Source organism: Durio zibethinus, chromosome 3, assembly GCF_047325235.1.
Source record: "Durio zibethinus cultivar Kanyao isolate XHJ-2024 chromosome 3, ASM4732523v1, whole genome shotgun sequence".
Lineage (NCBI taxonomy): Eukaryota > Viridiplantae > Streptophyta > Magnoliopsida > Malvales > Malvaceae > Durio > Durio zibethinus.
In genome coordinates this window covers 3,073,144-3,092,898 of record NC_143164.1, presented here as the reverse complement: position 1 = coordinate 3,092,898, position 19,755 = coordinate 3,073,144, and the positions used below count along the sequence as shown (strand labels likewise).

Genomic DNA, 19,755 nt, shown 5'->3' with positions numbered 1-19,755 from the left:
ATTTGTGAAAAATTCAGATATTTGTCACATGCTTGAATCTTGCAACCACACATTTAGTAAATATCAGTAAGTTCATTGAACAGCAGAGGCCATAGTTTTAAAGGTGTAAAAACAAACTAGTAAAATATGAGCAGGTTTACATCTGTAATCAAATTTAAGCGTGTTATTAACGTCCTTTGTTTGATTTTCTTGGTAATCAGTTTGCAATTTGACATGTATTTTAAGTCGCCCTCGCGTTCTATCCTCCTTAACCAAAATTTCAAATATGTTGGTAAAAGAAAAAAAAAGGTGTAAACCAATCACGTAAATTATAGCATGCTACGAGCATTGGTGGCTATATGTGTTAGTCATCTTTCTGAGTTAGGGTAGATAAAATCGGTGGCTGAAAGGATCAGCCTGAAAAGGTAATTCAATTCTAACATGTTTGCTGTTTTATCATTAGTCCTGGTCAAAACTCTAACATCATCAGTCCTGGATTTGCATTTAGAGAAAAGTGCTAACTGCCAAGATCATATATAGTTTCTGGGTGATTAAGAAAAACTTCAAAATTTTATCATTTGGCCTCAAGGTTGGACATTATATGCGGTTAATCAAGCCATGGAATAAGTAATGGTAACACACTTTAGGTTTAATTTTCGGGTAAGCTCGATTTTGGATTCTGAGAAGACTTAAAATTACTTCACTTGCTATAGTAAGTTGCAATAAAACGATCATCTTCCTCTCGTCATACCAGACATTGATACTTAGGAAGGTACCAACAACCGACCATACAGATAAGTTTCGTCACACTCGGACAAGAGAATCATCGTAATCACAGATACCAATTTGAAACGTGACGATTCTAGACGAAAAAAAAAAGTTATCATATCCATGCCGGTTGAGGGTAGGAAAGTTAATTAAACATGAATTTAAAATGGGATTTTGAAGAGTGGTGGTAAATTATTTGCAAAAAATTGTTTGCACCTAAGGCTCCATTTGTTTTCAACTCCACCTCCACTGAGATGCAATTGCCAATAAAAATTGTGCCCATTGGTGTTTAACATCCATTTGGATGTCAAAGCCGTGGCACGATTGTCTACTTTTGTCCACAGGAGGATTTAGCTCCAGTTGAAAAGACGAACCGAGCTTCAAATTTTTTTTTTCCTTTTTCATCCTTTATTTTATATTACAAAGACAAAAATATCTTTATACTGTAATTTTTTATTTTTCATTTAAAAATTATAAAATATATTTATTAATTTATAAATAAAACTTATTTATTATAATAAACTAATATATAAATAAAATTTTAATTAATTTTATAAATATTAAATAATTTAAAATTTTTGTTAATATAATTTATACTCTAATGTTTTTAATAATTTTTTTTTATTTTACCGTTATCGTTATTTTTATATCTAAATATATATCTCATTATTAATTTTAATCTTATAACTATAATAATTAATCTTATTTTTATTATTATTTTTAATCTTACTAAAATTAATCTCGTTCAAATGGATGCTAAAAAAAAATCATCTCAACCATGACATAGATTACTGTCAGATCTTTAAAGAATGTCATCTCAATCATGACATAAATTACAGTCAGATGTCTAACTTTCAAGTTCCACACTTTACCTTTTACATCATCATCTGCGGCAGCATGCACGATCAGTAGAAACTTCCTAAATTTTCTTCAAGTTGTCGCTCAACTTGATAAAATCCCTTGATTCTGAGGTGATGACGCTGGATTTACTATTACAATCCAGTAGCTTTTCAAAGTGCTATTTCTTACGGTTAATGATAGCGTTGTGGTAAGTAAATGAATTTTTTGATATTGCCATTTCGCTAGAGTTGGATAGGTTACAGCCTAACTGAGAACTTCAGATATCAGATTGGTTTGTGATTTCTAGCACAAGAAGAATGCGGACTGTTGTCTGTTGCTGACAATTTCCACTGTTTTCAGATGTGCTTTATAAATAAGACAGAGACGATTGCCTGCCTCACGTTTAACCACCAAGTAACTTACCCAAGTACAATAGGCTTAGAAAATGCCTATATAAATTCTTGTCACATTTAATAATGTATAAAATTGTTGGAAGAATGAACTAAAAATAGAAATTTAGAAGTTGAATCACTTTTAATTACATTGCTTTCGCAGTTTGGTTTTGAGTCGGTCTTAGGCTGACTGTGGATTCCTATAGCAATGCCCATAAGCGAGAACGACCCAAGGCCAATAACATAAAAACTATGACTTTCAGGGCACCACGGTCACACCATATGTCGGTCTTCCAAGCTGGCGTGCGTAGATTGCTAACTGTAAAATTAAGCACAAATCCCGGTTGTCTAGTCGTTTAAGGCGGTGGCTGTGTGTGAGATAATTCAAAACAAAACTTGCTTAGGTTTACTCCAATGGAATTTCTGCATTTAAGCTGAGAATTGAGATATTTTAATTATGTGGTAGATGGCAACTAGATATAATATAACTCAGATATTTTCAAGGGCAGGCCATGAAATCAAATCTCCTGAGTGGTTGTTTTCAGGTTAGACCACCAATTTTACTTTCTGAAACCTAAGCTGTTCAACTAATAAAGAGGTTAATTTTATAAACCGAAGTAGCTCAAGCTACTTCAACTACATGCTCTGCTTAACTCTATCAATGGGGGCCAGTGCATGGGCTAGAGAAATAAGCTACCATTCACTTATGAAATTGGCTAGTCAACAATAGACCAGGAAGATTATGTTTAACAAGTTTTTGATCTTTGAGACCCTTCAAAAATGTGGAGAAAAAAACGTGTGTTTGAAGAAATAGCTAACCAAAGATGACTCGATCGTATATATCTCTTTCTCCCCCTCTTTGCTAGTGGCTACGCCCTATTTTCTTGTTTATTACTATATACTAAAACCATGCCTAAACGTATGATGATGGGACCAAGTGAACATATAGGGAATGTAGCCTGCCGCAGTTGACTTGGTTTTCCGCATCAACAATGACCCGTTTTTTTCCATATTTTAGGCACTCAATTCTGCACTAATTTTACCATTCTTCACAGTCTTGAAAATTTGACCTTATTTCTTTATTCTGAATATAAAGAACGTGATTAAATGATCTTAATATGGATTAATATATAATCTACAAAACAGTTGAAGATAAGGGAATGGCAGTTAGTACGAATTAGCATGACTTTAGCAAATATTTAGATAAATTCTTCGAGCTTGCAGCGACTTAATATTAGGATAAAACTGGTACTATTCGTTGAAGCTTATAATTTTCAACATCCCAAAACTTAAAGCCTTAATGATAGACCAAAAGAATAACCAATATTCGAATATTTTATTTTGGATTAATACTACTTTATAATTTTGACCATGATCTAGTAGTAGCTTCTTGGACCATATACATAAGCTTCTTGGACCATATACATAATCCTTTTGGTAACAATGTCATATGTAGGTAGATTTATTCTCCATAATTCGTTAAATGTCATATTTTTGACAAATGCAACTTCATAAACCTAACTAATATTCATCTAATTTGATGTTTGTTTTTATGTATTAATCTTATGTTTTTCACCACTTCATTTGTAATACTGTTTCCTGTACAAGTAGTAATGTTCTGCCAATATCTTTGCCAAATCCTCTATCGTAAAACTTAACTTATCGTAAAACTGGGGCTAATTAGTCATGACTCATGAAGTTCAGCAAGAACAACGAAATTTATATATAAAGAGATAGTCAGGTTGGGGTGATAAATGCCATGTATTAATTCACTGACAATTGAAGGTTTGCTCATTTCTATAGATGCCATTGTCATTATTCTTACTACTTTATAGGTTCGTTAAAACTTCATTAATAAGAATGCATTGGAAAACTAAAAATTGAATAATGAACTGTCCTCTTATGATTAATTATCAAATTTATAACTTACCAAATGGATCTGTGCTATCTTCAAGCTTAGCTTTTACATCTTGCAACTAACTTAAATTCCACCTTCTGCACATGCATTTAGCCACATTGAGTATTTATCTTTGTTATTTTATCGGTTGCATGAATTTACAATGCAGAATATTGGAGAAAGTTATCGCCAATATGTTAAAAATGAAGATTACTTGGTCCACGATTAAATTTGAAATTTAATTTAATTTATTAATATAATTATTATCAAGAGATATATCTATTATCAGGAATTCAAATTGTAGCACGTGTAATCTTTTTTTTTTATCATCGGTCTCTTTTATAAAATAAAAAAATTACTTATTCCAAGAGGTAAAATATAATAATAAATGAAAACTAGAAAATCATGCATACCAGTATGTTGGCTCGATATCTGTTTGTTTTTTTTTTAAAGAAATGTTGGATCCATATTTTAATAATTAGTCAAAAGACAATTAACAACGCCACCAAAATTTTGACCTCAGCCGAATGTTCTGCAAATTGCACTTCACAATTTTCTTTCAAAGGGAAAATTGGTCTTTAACCGATATTTACTGAAAAAGTCCCGTAGGGTAGACACAATAGCTGGTTAGATAGATTATTCCAATTATATTTTTACCAGTTAAAAATCTCAGTTAATTAAATATCTTGTTTCTATTGTGAACTTGCCAATATTATTTTAGCATATGAAAGCTGTTTTTTTTTTTTTTTTTGTAGAGCCTTATATTTTATCTCTATTTTTATTTATTCACAAAGTTTTACATGCAAAAAACCAAGAGGAAGGAAATCAATTCTCAGCCAAACCCACTGCAACTCTTCTCAAAATCTGGTAGGGTATAGAGTAGATCACAAGACAATAGCAACTTTTAGTTCGGTCCACATTCATCTGCTTAACTGTAGCTGACGTTATTCTTTGAAGCTCCATTTCCCTATAAATACACATTCTTTATCGCCATTGCAGAATCTCACACTTTCCTAACCCCCATTTCTGAAGAAGAAGAAGAAGAAGAAGAGCGTTGGACTTTGCCCATCCATCCCAACTCCCTCTTCTTCTTTCTCCTTATTATATAAAGTATTCTTCTTGCAAACTTTAAGCTTAATGGCCCAACCTACAGTTATTGCTGTTATTTGTGTTTTTATTCTGTCACATTCGTTCATATCAGGTACTCACAGGAGGCTTTGAATGATGTTTAATTAGTTTTCGTGTTAATTAGCAGGATTTGGTTTCAAGTTTGGTTTTTTCTAATTGATTTTCGTTACATTGTAAACAGGAGTGCAAGCAACAACCTTTACCATAGTAAACAAATGCGATTATGTGGTATGGCCTGGAATTCTCTCAAACGCAGGTGTTCCAACACTTTCCACAACGGGCTTTACTCTCCAAAGTGGTGAAACCAAAACAATTACCGCACCGACATCATGGGGTGGTCGCTTTTGGGGTAGAACCCATTGCTCCCAAGATTCTACCGGAAAATTTTCATGTCTGACGGGTGATTGTGGCTCCGGGAAGCTAGAATGTTCAGGAAATGGCGCTGCCCCACCTGCCACTTTGGCTGAATTTACTTTGGATGGTGCTGGTGGTTTTGATTTTTATGATGTGAGTTTGGTCGACGGTTACAACATCCCTATGTTAGTAGCTCCTCAGGGTGGGACAGGGCAAAATTGTACCTACACTGGCTGCGTAGCTGATCTCAATGACTCGTGTCCTTCAGAGCTCAAGGTGATGAGCACAGACAGCGGCGACGGCGTCGCTTGCAAGAGTGCTTGCGAGGCCTTCCGCCAGCCTCAGTACTGTTGCACCGGCGAGTATGGCACACCCGATACTTGCAAGCCTTCTTCATACTCGGAGATCTTCAAGACAGCGTGCCCACAAGCCTACAGCTATGCCTATGATGATCTGACCAGCACCTTCACATGTGCGAATGCTGATTATACCATTACTTTCTGTCCTTCCCCTAACACTAGGTAAATCTACTTTACAAGCCTTTTCAACTTTTGTTTTAACACTTTTAACGTTAAAGGGTAATTTTGTCATGAAAAGAACGTTCTGTCGACAAAGGCAGTAAATATAAACGGTCGCGGGAAGCGTTTGTCAGTTATGGCGCAACTTTTGACATTGCTCTGGAAAATAAATAATTTGCCATCTTGTTATGTCGGCTGTGGCACATGTTGACATTTACGTGCTGATATAGCTAACCGTTGAGTTACAGGCAAAGCACTGGGTTGCTAGCATAGGCAATTAATTCTGAAGATTTGGTGTATAGTCACATCTCCAAGAACGAAAATCATAATTACAAATCTAGTTAAACAGTCGTGCCTCCTTGGAATGCTAGGTAGGGTGGGGTGTAGAACGGCCTTGTGGCCGTTTTGGCTGAAAATGATTAGCTGTCTAATTAATGCATGTCCCTGAACATGCATCAATCCACTGGGATAGGCATCGCGTTTTGATTCCAAACCCGCAAATTGAGACCAAGGCTCTGCCAGACTGAACACTTGCACGCCAATGAAAGTTCTATTATTGTAGTTGTAGTTAACGGGCAGTTCAGGGAAATAGGAAGTAATATAAATAAACATGTTGGCATTTTTGTCGACATATTTGCTTTTTCTGAGTTTTTGACGGTTAATGTTAGTACGTAAATTGCAGCCAGAAATCATCGCAAGGGCAGAACACAACGACAACGACAACGTCATCTCTTACCAACAGCACAATGGTTTACCAAGGTGCCTCGGACGACAGCGCGGCATCATCGGCCACGTGCACCCACGTGTTCGGATCACATGCGATTGCGGGAATCGTTGGCATCACATTGGCGATTTGGTGGTCGCGACAACTCTTCTACCTTGTTGACTAACCTTATCTGTAGGGCTAGGGGCCACATAGGGCCGTAAACTTAGAAATGTTATATTAGCAAAGACAGGCAGAATATAGCTAAGCCCCATCTAAACTTTGGTCCATTGGGGTGGTTGGTGATGTCCGTATCATTAATGGGCGGGCTTGACTGATGATGACGTGGAATCTAGTCATGACAGAAAAAACTCACCCGTCAATTAAATCGAAGCCCCCCAGCCATTTGCTCTATCTATAACAATCCAATTGCCAATATGCAGAGTGGTGGGAGTTTTTTTTTTTTTTTTTTTTTTTTGGGGGGGGGGGGTTGTTTGAAGGGCCAAATGCACGAAATCGGAGGCTGTTAGGGTTGAGAAATATTTTTCTATTTTTATTTTAGGTTCAATTTTTTAAATTATAAAAAGGGATGGAATTCATTTGATTGCTGGTTTTTACGAATCTATCAATTAGATTGTGTAAACTACTATCACATTTGCTTCCAAGAAAAATGAATTATTTTTATTACCAATTTTTCTCTCCATATTTTGTTTTTTGTTGGATTTTCTCATCATTTTGGATCACATATTCCAACGACAATATCTTTCAATTTCTATTATTTGTAAACCTTTTAGCAACAGCGTGCTGCATGCAACTTTTTTGATAGCAATAGCTGTGGAGGATAAGATGATCTTTTTACCTAATTTGGTGACTCGTGTAAAATGTGATGTTAAGAGACTATGAGCTAAAGCATTTAAATTTGCAATCAATATTATTGGATTAATTTTCAAAAAAAAAAATGGCGGTGGTGTGGGAAAGGGGAGTGGGGCCTTGGGGTGGCGGGTATATGTTCAAGAAAAGAGTCGACAATTCACTTAAAAATGAAAAAAAAAGAAAAAGAAAGGGAAATATTTAAAAGTATATATATATATATATATAGTTTGAATAATGAATATAAACATACTAGTTTGATCCACATTTCACAAATTTTGATGTTTAAGTTTTTCATCAGTTTGAAAGTTCAACAATACTAAAAAAATTGGTTCAACCATTATGGAGGTTACCATTAATTCTGTGCATGATCGCTGGCAGCCAGGCACATTTTAGTTGAATGGATAACTGATAACGGCCCATATTGTCGGTGGCAATGTGTACAAATAAACAGAAAACAAACCATAAGATTTAGTCCAACGTCCTAAATTACATGAATAAACAACCAGTTATTTGAGAAAACATGGTTGCAATTGAGGCAACCTTCTTCCACGCATTTTATCTTCTGGTACTGCCCTTGGCCTCCATAGATTTATTAATACCTCATTCGAGTTCAATATAATAATTCTCTCACAGTTTCAATCACAAAAGCAGCAATAATGCATTTGTGAAACCTTATTCATACATATTTACAAGTAATCCTGTTTTAATTAGGCCAAAATATAATATTATTATTTGGGCAAATAAGTTTTGCTTAATTAGATGCTCTAATTGGTTGCAACATGCATGTTAACATCAATTAGTCACAGCCACAGTGATTTGATCCACCATGGTCGCACATCGGTGCTTTCGTCATGCGCATGGACGCATGCTAATGCTTATCCATTCCAGGGCAGCGGAAATTAGAATGCTCGATAGTTGCGTGATTAACCTTTGCCCGGACAACAATGCGTACACTAAAGAGATAGATGAAACGTCTCTATTTGCACGATCATTGATATTGAAAACAATAATAAAATTATATTGTAATTGTAATTGAAATAAAATTATTATAGTTAATTTTGAAAAAAAAATTAATAAAAATTTTATATTAAATAAATTTTATTAAAATAAATATTTAATACAATGAGTTCAATTGTATTATACTGAAAATATGATAAAATTTAAAATAGGGCCTTAGTCTCCATTGCTAAGCTGGTGACGCTATGGCCCCACTTTGCTAATAGCCCACGCTCAAAACTGTTATGGCCGAGGAGACCGGGAATCTCCATTAATTAATGGGGGATCAGGTCGTTCTCATAAGCTAACGTTGGTAAAATCTCACAAGACAAAACAAAGTTCACGGCCGCCAAGCCATTCCAAGGAGCAAAGGGGGTAGTCAACAGAATATAGATGATTTATTGGTTTCAACCGTCGAATTCCAGGGGGTAAATAAGCTCAAATCCAGCAGTTTTTAGAGCACGCAGGCTGCAATTTATAGTTTTTATCACTATTAGTCTTGAGTGTGATTCGGACTCTGTATTATTATGTGCATGTTTGAAACAGACAAAAATGCATGTGGTTAGATGTCTGCTTTTTTTATATTTTACCTGCCTAATTGTATAACCTGTTGAATTTGCCAAAATTTACCTGATCCCCTCTTTTAGGTAAAACATAAGTCCAGGTTCTGAAGAAAAAGACAATTTATGTTTTGTTGCATTGAACCTTTGATTATTGGGTCTTTGTTAAAAATTCTGTTTGTCAAAGTTGATGACCCCGGCTAAAGGTTTGGTGGTGTGGCGAGTCTCGTCATGATCAGAAGTCAGAGAACATGTTGGTAGTCCAAGGGAAGCATATGCTTTGCTTGAAGAAGAGAAAACAGCACGCTATTTGTTCATTTGTCTTGTCAAACTCAAGATTCTTATGTGTACTAATGGATAAGGTTGCTTTAGAATAATAATACCACTGCTTCTTATAATCCTTGTTTACTATTAAACTTTGAAAATTAAAAGCTTCGCCATTTTTGACTAAGCAAGAAAGATGAATTACTTTTATTACCAATTTTCCTCTCCATATTTTGTTTTTCGTTGGATTTCCTTATCATTTTGCATCACATATTCCATCGACAATATCTTTCAATTTCTATTATTAGTAAACCATTTATCAACAGTGTGCTGAATGCAACTTTTTTTTATAGCAATAGCTATGGAGTATAAGATGATCTTTTTTACCTAATTTGGTGACTCGTGTAAAATGGGATGTTAAGAGACTATAAGCTAAAGCATTTAAATTTGCAATGAATATTATTGGATTAATTTTCTCAAAAAAAAATTTGGATTAATTATCCGGAATTTGTCATGAACATTCTTAATTAGTCCCAATATCCAAGTACAGAATTTCTGTTCTTTTAAATTCCTTTTTTTTTTTTTTTTTCTGAAGTTTGTTCAGGAGCCTAATGCACTTTTAATAGTTGGATCGTAGGATTCTCTTGTAAAATATGGGACTACGGCCCATATTGTCTTGCAATGTGTACAAATAAACAGAAAACAAGCCATAAAATTTAGTCCAGCTTCCAAAATTACATGAATAAACAACCACTTATTTGAGAAAACATAGTTGCAATTGAGGCAACCTTCTTCCACCCATTTTCTCTTATAGTACTGCTCTTGGCCTCCATAAATTTATTAATATCTCATTCGAGTTTAATATAATAATTCTCTCACAGTTTCAATCGTAAAAGCAACAATAATGCATTTGTGAAACCTTATCATTCAAATACAGAACATGTTGGTAGTCCAAAGGAATCATATATTTTACAAGATCACCATAATTGTGTAATTATCGAGTTAATCTTATTATTAAAATAATTTTATTTGATTATCAATTATTAATAGTTAGTAATTAAAGATCTATTTTTGTTACTACTAATGATTTTATATTAATTTGTAAAATATTAATAATCTTTTATTTATTTTATAATAATAATAATTAAATTAATAAATATATTTATTATGTAAACAAATTAATAATAAATATATCAAGGTGAACTTATTTTTATAATATAAATTATGTAAAAATATATTTGAATTAAAAAATTAAACTAATCTGCTAAATGAATAAATATATTATATATAAAATATTAAAAAACACACAAATTATTTTTTATTTATTACCATGAATATTAGTTTTAAAATATAAAATTATTATACAAATTAATTAAAATTTTTTAAAAAATAAGTTTTTAATTCACATATTAAATACGTAAAATTATATATTATTAATTTTACATATCACTTTATCTTAGTAATAAAATTTTTTTACTTTTTTGGATGAGATTATAATCACTTTCCAAAATAATAATCTGATTATTCTTGATGATTCAATATTATCACCACATAAAATCGTACTTGTCACACAATGATTTAATTATTATGTATAAATTAATATGATTTTTGAAATGATATTCTCGTACTAAACTTCATTTTAAATCGTGCTACAAAAGTTACCGTCCTTAATTTAAACGTATTATTAAAAGATGTATCTATCCATGGACATGGTTCTCCTCTTTCCAAAACTTAGCATGTAGTTGAGCTTTAGATGTTTGATTGATTCACAACAGCTGGCAAGATTGATGCACTCTTCCTTAGTTGCCAAATGGTGACCAAGAACGCTAGAAATATTTTCTCCCCTGAAAATATAAGAAATCATTACTGATTCAATTGAAGTCATGACAAACCGATGTAAAGTTTTCGTCTGTATTAGCTCCTTGTGAGTCACCAAATGAAGTAAAGGTCCAGTCATAAAAGATTCAACTAAAAATGGATGACTGTTTACCAATCGGATATACTTTTACCTTGTCTCAAGAGACATCTATCTTTCTCAAATAAAATAATCTAGAGGATTTATTTGATATATGAAAAAAGATGAGTCCATCAAGATAAGAGAAGTTTTGCCAGAGGCATGGGCACATAACACACATTCTTGTAATAAAAGTCAACAATCAACTAATTAGAGTTGTAGTGCAATTCTAGGATCCTGCATACAAGTGTTTCATCTTTAATAAAGCTGACATGACACCAATCATCGAAGAATATTTAACTTTGTTGGGCCTGTATTTCAAGGCTCTTGATAAGATATATGTCAAAAAACACAAGTCAAGATTTCGTAACGATTTGGCCCATTTCATGAGGATAGACAAAGAGATTACGGATTCTCATATAAAGAAGAAATAAGAATAGGTTTCCTAGTGCAACATGCCAACGAAAAACGGGGGTTAGATATATTTGTCTTAGCCATATACGAAATGGTGATATTTCTAAAAGTTATGGGTTATATTGAAATAGCAGTGACTGACTTCTTCAAAAGTGTGATCAATGGTTGTAACCATTCAACGATAATATTAGCAGAGACTGTTAGATCTTTGAGTTACTGTCGTCAAAATGGAAGACATTTTATAGGCTGCATATAGTTATTGTATCTATGAATGAAAAGCTACTTTGAATGGAGAAAATATGCTTTCTTGAAACTTTATGTTTATAGTCGAGCTCCGATTAAGAAATTTTATGAAAGTGGGTGGTCAGAACAAAAGTATAAGAAAGGGTGAGTAGCTGTCTTACAAAAATTGACAAGCACTGAAGTAAGATGATTGGTCCCATGGATGAATCATGAACCTATGCTATATCAGTATAAAGATAACATTATGGTGCCACTATTGGGTTTATAAGGAGTAACAAGTTATGCACCACTTCTAGTGAGAAGACAGATCGGGGTAGAATTGTTCATTCCTATGACGCATGAGCTTCATTAATCATATTTTTCTTACAGTGAGCCAAAAGCATTTCAGAGGATGAATGAGGTAATTAAGGCATGAAAAAACCCTCGTAGAGTGAGTCTTGTACTATTCACTGATAAAGTCACTCAGAGGTACTTGGTTTGGAGAGTAAGACGAAGATAAAAAATGATATTCACTTATAAAAGTTTTCAACCGTCAACAGGAGAAATGCTAAAAAAAAATACTATCAGAATTATAACTTGCAAAGAAAGAATTTGAGGCCGAAAAAGGATAAGTTAAAGTAAGAGATTCAAAAGCTTCGAGAAGAGAATGATCAATGGAAAGGTAGAGCTGAAAAGTAAGAAGTCAAAGTTTGCAAGATTGCTAGGGAATGTGACACAGCTATCCAAGACTTATCGAAGTTATACCATGAACATAAAAGGTTGTATGTGATGGTACAAGCCAAAGAAATAACAATTATTGAGCTGACTAAAAAAAATACGTAATTGCAGCAAGAATGTGCTGAACTGGAAGAAAAAAGTATCTAAGTATAAACAGAGAATTAACATGTTGAATAGCTACCTAAGTAGGTTGAGATAGAAATTGAATAAACAAGAAGACTATATTGCTGCATTGGTTAGAGAGCATAAAGAGTTATCATACCAAGTTTGGTGTAGTAAAAGAGAGAACCTAAGAAGACAGAAGTACATTGAGCACTTAACGACTTAAATTTACGAAGGGGTATGTAAGGCAAGAGAGATGGTAAAAGAGGCAGAGGCATTGAAACAGGTGATGGCCCAAGTAGGAGAACATGGGCAGCGCCTGCTAAACTTTATCGAGAAAGTAAGAGACTAGTATGAGCAAATCAAATGAATTTATGGTTATAACTCTAGGATGATAAATTTTATATAAACGAAAGTTCTTTGGAATAAATGAAATCTTTTGGTTGAACACTGTCTCAAAGCAAATGTTCTTTCCATATATGTATTTTCATTCATTGCATTCTCTTTCAACATATTTAAAATAACCATGATATAGTCATATAAACTTGCTAATCCTAAAATATGGTATTCAAGGTTCAAAGATAGCTCCATCCAGTAAAAATCTCACCCACCGATATAACATAAGAGCTAAAACTAGACAAATAGAGCAAGAAAACTCTCATCGATTTGAAAAATTAGAAAAAGCATAAGAAAAGATTGAAAATGAGTTGAGTAGGATTTTAGATGCTCTCAACAAGCTAAATTAGAGAAAAAAGATAAAAGAAAACATAAGCTAATAGGACCCTCCATCATAAGAAGTGGTCGACCCTCTATATCCCTCAGGTTTTGATCCACAACAAGCTCAGTCCACATAGGATATATCGCCATAGCAGTTCACATATCCTATATACCCTGGAATGCCATCAACTTCAAACCCTTGGCATTACCATAGTTATGTGAATCCTATCTTTACTAAAAAGGTAGTAAAACCAATTCAAGTTCTTGATCTTGATGACTTGAAAGAGAAGGAGAAAGAAAGGCAAAAGTGATGGAATCTCAGAAAGATTCAAAGATTAGTATGCTTGAACAGAGGTTATGAGCTATAGAAAGAATTGGGTTTGATGGTTCTGTTGATGCTGTTAGGCTATGCTTGGTCCCAGATGTGGTTATTCCACTCAAGTTTAAAGTATCAAAATTTAAAAAATATGATGGTATAAAATGTTCAAAAACTCATATCACCATGTACTGTCGAAAGATGGCTACCCATGCCCATAATGAAAAACTATTAATGCATATTTTTCAAGATAACCTTATGGGTTCCGCTGCTAAGTGGTATGTCCAGTTGGATAAAACTTGCATCCGTTCTTGAAGGACATGGCTCATGATTTTATTAGTCAATACCGACATATCATAGATTTAGCTCTTGATCATTTATCTTTGTAGAACATGGAAAAAAAATAAATGAGTCTTTTAAAGAATATACCCAGAGGTGAAGGGATGTAGCTTTTCAAGTACAATCACCTCTAACTGAAAAAAAAACTACAGTATTGTTCGTCAGCACTCTAAAATCTTCATATTATAAAAAGATGATAGAGAATACAATAAAAAATTTCACTGACATAATGATTTCAGAAGAAATTATTAAAAATACCATTAAGAATGGTAAGTTAAAAGGAAAAGAGGCATCAAGTAAGAGAGCCCAAAAAAAAAAGATTGAAGCTCAAGCTATGAGCTTTGATAGGTAACAATTCAGGGTTTATCAACCCTACCCACCACAAGGATATCTTTCATATTATCCTGCTATAAATAACATTTTTTTTTACTCATACCAACCAATCTCACAGTCATCTTACCCTCAAACCTATCAATCTATTTTTAAACCTCAAAATATCGCATACAGCCTTAGCACTCATTCTACCCCAAGACTTCAAACCCATTCAGCCAATCCAATCAGTGGTTTATGAGAGTAACGAACTACTCGTGAAAAGCTTGTATTTGACCCAATTCTCATGACCTATATAGAGTTATATCGTGAGCTTTACAATAGTCATCTGATTACTTCTAGTAAATTAAAGCCACTCAAGTTACTTTACCCTAAGTGATATGATCTCACAACCCATTATGACTATTACTACGAGATTACTGGTCATTCCACTAAAAATTACACTACCTTGAAACAAAAGTGCAACGACTGATCAAGGATAGAATAATTAGCTTTGATATAAGAGGAGTAACTGCATCAAATGTTAGTAGTAATCTTTTACCTAATCACAATATGAATGCTCTGAGTGAAGAATATGTGCATCATTCGAAGAAAAAATGGTAGATATTAAGACACCTCTTAGTTAGCTATTTGATGCTTTATGAAAAGCTAACATGATACAACCAGTGAGTTCGTATAATTATCATGGAGCATATATAACCAAAACTAGTTGTAAATATCATAGTAGGATAATTGGTCATTCTATTTTAACTTATGAGCAGTTTCACCAAGAGGTACAAAAGCTCTTAGATTCATACCAGATGAAAGTCTATGAAGAGAAAAAAGACTCAAAAAATGTTGAAGTATCCATGACTGATAAGCCTGCAAAATTTTTTCTAAAGTCGGTGACGATTCACTGTGAGAACAAATCAAAGTCAGCCATAAACAAACTCATTCCCAGGTCAGTAACTTTTAAAGTTCTAACTTCATTCTCATATAAAGATGATAAAGTTGTACCCTAAAAATATAATTGTGATACAGTAGTTTAGGGGTAAAAAGAGAATACTTATAAGACTGACGCCTCCAATATAACTGGTGTAAGAGGTATTACCCGAAGTGAAAGATGCTACACTCTAAAAATATTAAAAAAGGTTATAAAAGAGAAAGCCAAGATAAGATAAGAACGGAATAACCCTGAAATGAAACTTAAAGAGGATTGTTCGAAGTCGGTGTCAAAAAAAGAGGCTTGTAAATTTTTAAAACTGATAAAATTTAGTGAATATTCAGTTGTTGAATAGTTGAACAAAATGTCAACATGAATCTCATTATTATTATTGCTGTTAAACTCAGAACCACACCAAAATGTTCTATTAAAGGTGTTAAACTAGGCATATATGGCACATAATGTGTTTGTTGAATATGTGAACCATCTGACAAAAAATTTAGTCATGCCAAATTATATTTCACTCAGTGATGATGAGATTCCCTTAAAGGGAAAAAGAGGTACCAAGGTTCTACATATCACAATTAAGTACATGAGCCATATCATAGCTAAGGTCCTTATTGATAATGATTCTGTTATCAATGTTATGCCTATGTTAACTTTGACAAGGCTACCTATCGATTACTCTCATATGAAGGACAATCAAATGGTCGTGTGAGCTTTTGATGAGACCAAAAAAGAAGTCCTGAAAGATATCAAAATATTTTTACAAATTGGGCCATACACTTTTAATGTGAAGTTTCAAGTGATGGATATCTCTCTATCTTACAGCTGTCTGTTCGAAAGGCCATAAATTTACATGGCAGATACTGTGCCCTCTACCCTACATCAAAAGATCAAGTTTAATGTAGAAGGTCAATTAATAGTGATATTTGAAGAAGAAGACATGTTAGTGACTCAATTTTTAAATACTCCATATGTGAAAGCTATTAAAAAAGTAATGGAATGCTCCTGTCGATCCTTCAAATTAATCAACTCTGTGGATGAAGGATATAAAAATTAACCCTTTTCAAAAATAGTAATGTGCCAAGTCATCAATAAGGGTTGGTATCCAAGAGTAGGGCTGGACAAAAACTTACAAAGAATAAAAGAACCCTCAACAGTGGTGGATAACAGTAAAAGGCTAGGCTTAGGTTATGAAGCAAAAAGATGGAAGATCAGGAGGAGACCAGTAGGTAAAAGAGTAAGATTAATGATCATCCCACACTTATACGAGACTTTTAGGCCTGAAGGATTCGTGTACCCAAATGCAAAAAAAAGTTATGAACGAAGTATGGAAAAGGCATTCACCTAGTTAACCATCCATGCTATTGAAAATAAAATGGGGCTTAAACAAGAAGGGTGGGTCTGCCTTTGTCCGTCATATTACGAGTTGAACAATTGGAGTACCATTGAAATATCTTTTACCCTTGAGACTAATTTAATGTAATTGTACATCCCAATAGCTATTGTCCAAGGCATTGGGGTGATCTTTCTTGTTTGGGCCATTTATCTTTTATTATTTTAATACAGATTAAGAAGGATGTATTTTCATTAATTTTTTCTTATGCCTTCATTATTGTCATTTTTTCATTTTTCAAACACATCTTGTCAACATATCTCATTTCATTTAATTTTAGGTCTTTCAATAAATAAGAAGATAATTATAATAATGATCAGGCGATTAATTTTGAAAATTTAATTAACACTAATGAATTTGACAATGAAGATAATTTTGAAGAGTATGTTATACCTCCGGACTTAATGAGATTGATTGAACAAGAAAGTAAGCCAATTAAGCCTCATCAAGAGATAACTGACTTGGTGAATTTAAAAGATTAAAAAGATAAGAAAGAGGTTAAAATTAGTACTTCATTTTCATCAGGAGATAAGCAACATTTGAAAGATCTACTTCGAGAATACATATATGTGTTTACTTGGTCTTACCAGGATATGCCAAGGCTGAGTATGGAGATAGTAGAGCACAAGCTATCCCTGAAGCCAAAATGTAAGCCAATCTAACAGAAACTCAGGCGAATAAAGCTTGAAATGCTACTAAAGGTCAAAAAAGAGGTAAAAAAATAGTTTGATGCAGGTTTCTTACAAGTAGCTAAGTATTTAGAGTGGGTAGCCAATATAGTAATAGTTTCTAAAAAAGATGAAAAGGTATGAAAATATGTAAACTATCATGATTTGAATAGGGCTAGCCCAAAGGATAATTTTTCTTTGCTTCATATCGACATACTGGTAGATAATACGACTAAGCATTCAATGTTCTCATTTATGGATGGATTCTCAGGATATAATCAGATAAAAATGACTATAGATCATATGAAAAAGACCACTTTTGTGACCATATGGAGAATCTTTCGCTATAAAATTATATTTTTTTGGTTAAAGAATGCTGGGACAATGTACCAAAGAGCCATGATGACGATTTTTCATGACATGATGCACAGAGAGATTGAGGTGTATGTAGACGATATGATTGTAAAATCTCATGAAAATGAAGATCATGTCATCAACCTCAAAAAATTATTTGAGAGGTTGAAAAATTTTTAACTCAAGTTAAACCCAGCCAAGCTCACATTCGAGGTAAAGTAAAAAAAGTTACTAGGTTTTACGGTCAGTGAAAAAGGGATTGAAGTCGATCCAGACAAAATACAGGCCATTCAAAATTTGTCACTTTCGAGTACACCAAAAGAAATTTGAGGTTTTTTGAGAAGATTGAATTATATTTCGTGGTTCATATCTTAGCTTACTTATAAATATGATCTCATTTTTAAGCTTTTTCGTAAGAATAATCCTGAAGAATGAAATGGGGAATGTCAAGTGACTTTTGATAAAATTAAGCAATACTTGTCAAATCTTTCAGTGTTGGTGCCACCTGTTCTAAAAAATTTTTAATTTTATATCTGACAGTGTACGAGAATTCAATGAAATGTGTGCTGGGACAGTAAGATGAATATGGTTGAAAAGAGAGAGTTTTTTATTATTTAAGTAAAAAATTCACTGAATATGAGTCTAAGTATTTTTTTTTGAAAAAAATGCGTTGTGTATTAGCTTGGACTGCCAAAAGACTCAGACAATACATGCTCTATCACACCACTTGGCTTATAGCAAAATTGGATCCAATTAAATATATTTTCGAGAAACCTTCTTTGTCTGAGAGAATTGCTAGGTGACAAGTGATGCTCTCAAAATGTGATATCATATATGTAAGCTAAAAAGTAATAAAAAAGAGTGCTATAATCAAATTTCTTATAGATTGTGCTACTGAAGAATACGAACCAATAAGATTGGAGTTTCTTGATGAAGATCTGATGATTGTTTCCTAATTAGAGAAAGGAGAACATGAAAAAAAGTGCTGAAAGATGTATTTTGATGGAGTTGCCAATGCCTTGAGACATAGAATTGAGGTAATTTTGATTTTTCCAGAAGAACAATACTACCATATAACAGCGAGGTTAAATTTAAATTACACAAATAACATCGTTGAATATGAGACATGTGTCATGGGTTTACAAGCTGCTATCGATAAAAAAGGTAAAGCATTAAAAGTGTTTGAGGATTCAGCTCTAGTTATATATCAATTGAAATGAGAATGGGAGACGAGAGATTTAAAACTCATTTCATATCACAAGTATATTTTAGAGTTGATAAAGCAGTTTGAAGATATCCAATTTGATCATTTACCTCGAGAGAAAAATCTGATTATTGATACCTTGGTTATTTTGGCTGCAATGATCTAAATTAGTGATAATACTAATATTCAGCTTATTAGGTTAGATGTCAAAGATATGCCAATTCATTGCTCTAATGTAAAAAAAGAATAAGATGGGAAGCCTTAGTTTTATGATATATTACAATACATTAAGGACCAGCAATACCCAGTTCAAGCAACAGAGGACGATAAAAGGATCATCCGAAGATTAGCTATGAGTTTTTTCTTAGATAAAGATATTCTGTACAAAAAAAATCATAATCAAGTATTGTTGAAATGTGTAAATAAGGTTGAAGCAAGAAAATCATTAAAAAGGTACATGATGAAATATGTAAAGTACATACCAATAAACATATGATGACAAGACAGATCATGAAATTAAGGTACTATTGGTTGACAATAAAAAATGATTGCACTGATTACACTAAAAAATGTCACAAATGCCAGATATATACTGACAAGATTCATGTTTCACTATTTACTTTACATGTTTTAGCACCACTCTAACCATTTTCTATGTGAGGCATGGATGTCATTAGTTCTATTACCCCAAAGGCTTCTAATGGGCATAAGTTTATTTTTGTGATGATAAATTACTTCACGAAATGGGTGGAGGCAGCATCATATGCAAATGTAACACGATCTATGGTTTGTAAGTTTATAAAA

The 19,755-nt window shown here is 33.2% G+C and overlaps 1 protein-coding gene across 2 annotated transcripts; it reads left to right on the top strand.

Annotated features, from left to right (window-relative positions):
* Positions 1-4,692: 4,692 nt before the first annotated feature.
* LOC111303346 (pathogenesis-related thaumatin-like protein 3.5) lies at positions 4,693-7,270 on the top strand. Of its 2 annotated transcripts, XM_022899573.2 has the most exons (3): positions 4,707-5,077; positions 5,186-5,879; positions 6,559-7,270. In XM_022899573.2, exons 1-3 carry the CDS (start codon positions 5,014-5,016, stop codon positions 6,764-6,766), a joined length of 966 nt encoding a protein of 321 aa, XP_022755308.1. In that variant the 5' UTR covers positions 4,707-5,013; the 3' UTR covers positions 6,767-7,270. The 2 variants fall into 2 exon arrangements, with proteins under 2 accessions (XP_089614189.1, XP_022755308.1); XM_089758063.1 differs by lacking the exon at positions 6,559-7,270 and having other exon boundaries at positions 4,693-5,077; positions 5,186-5,883.
* Positions 7,271-19,755: the final 12,485 nt, after the last annotated feature.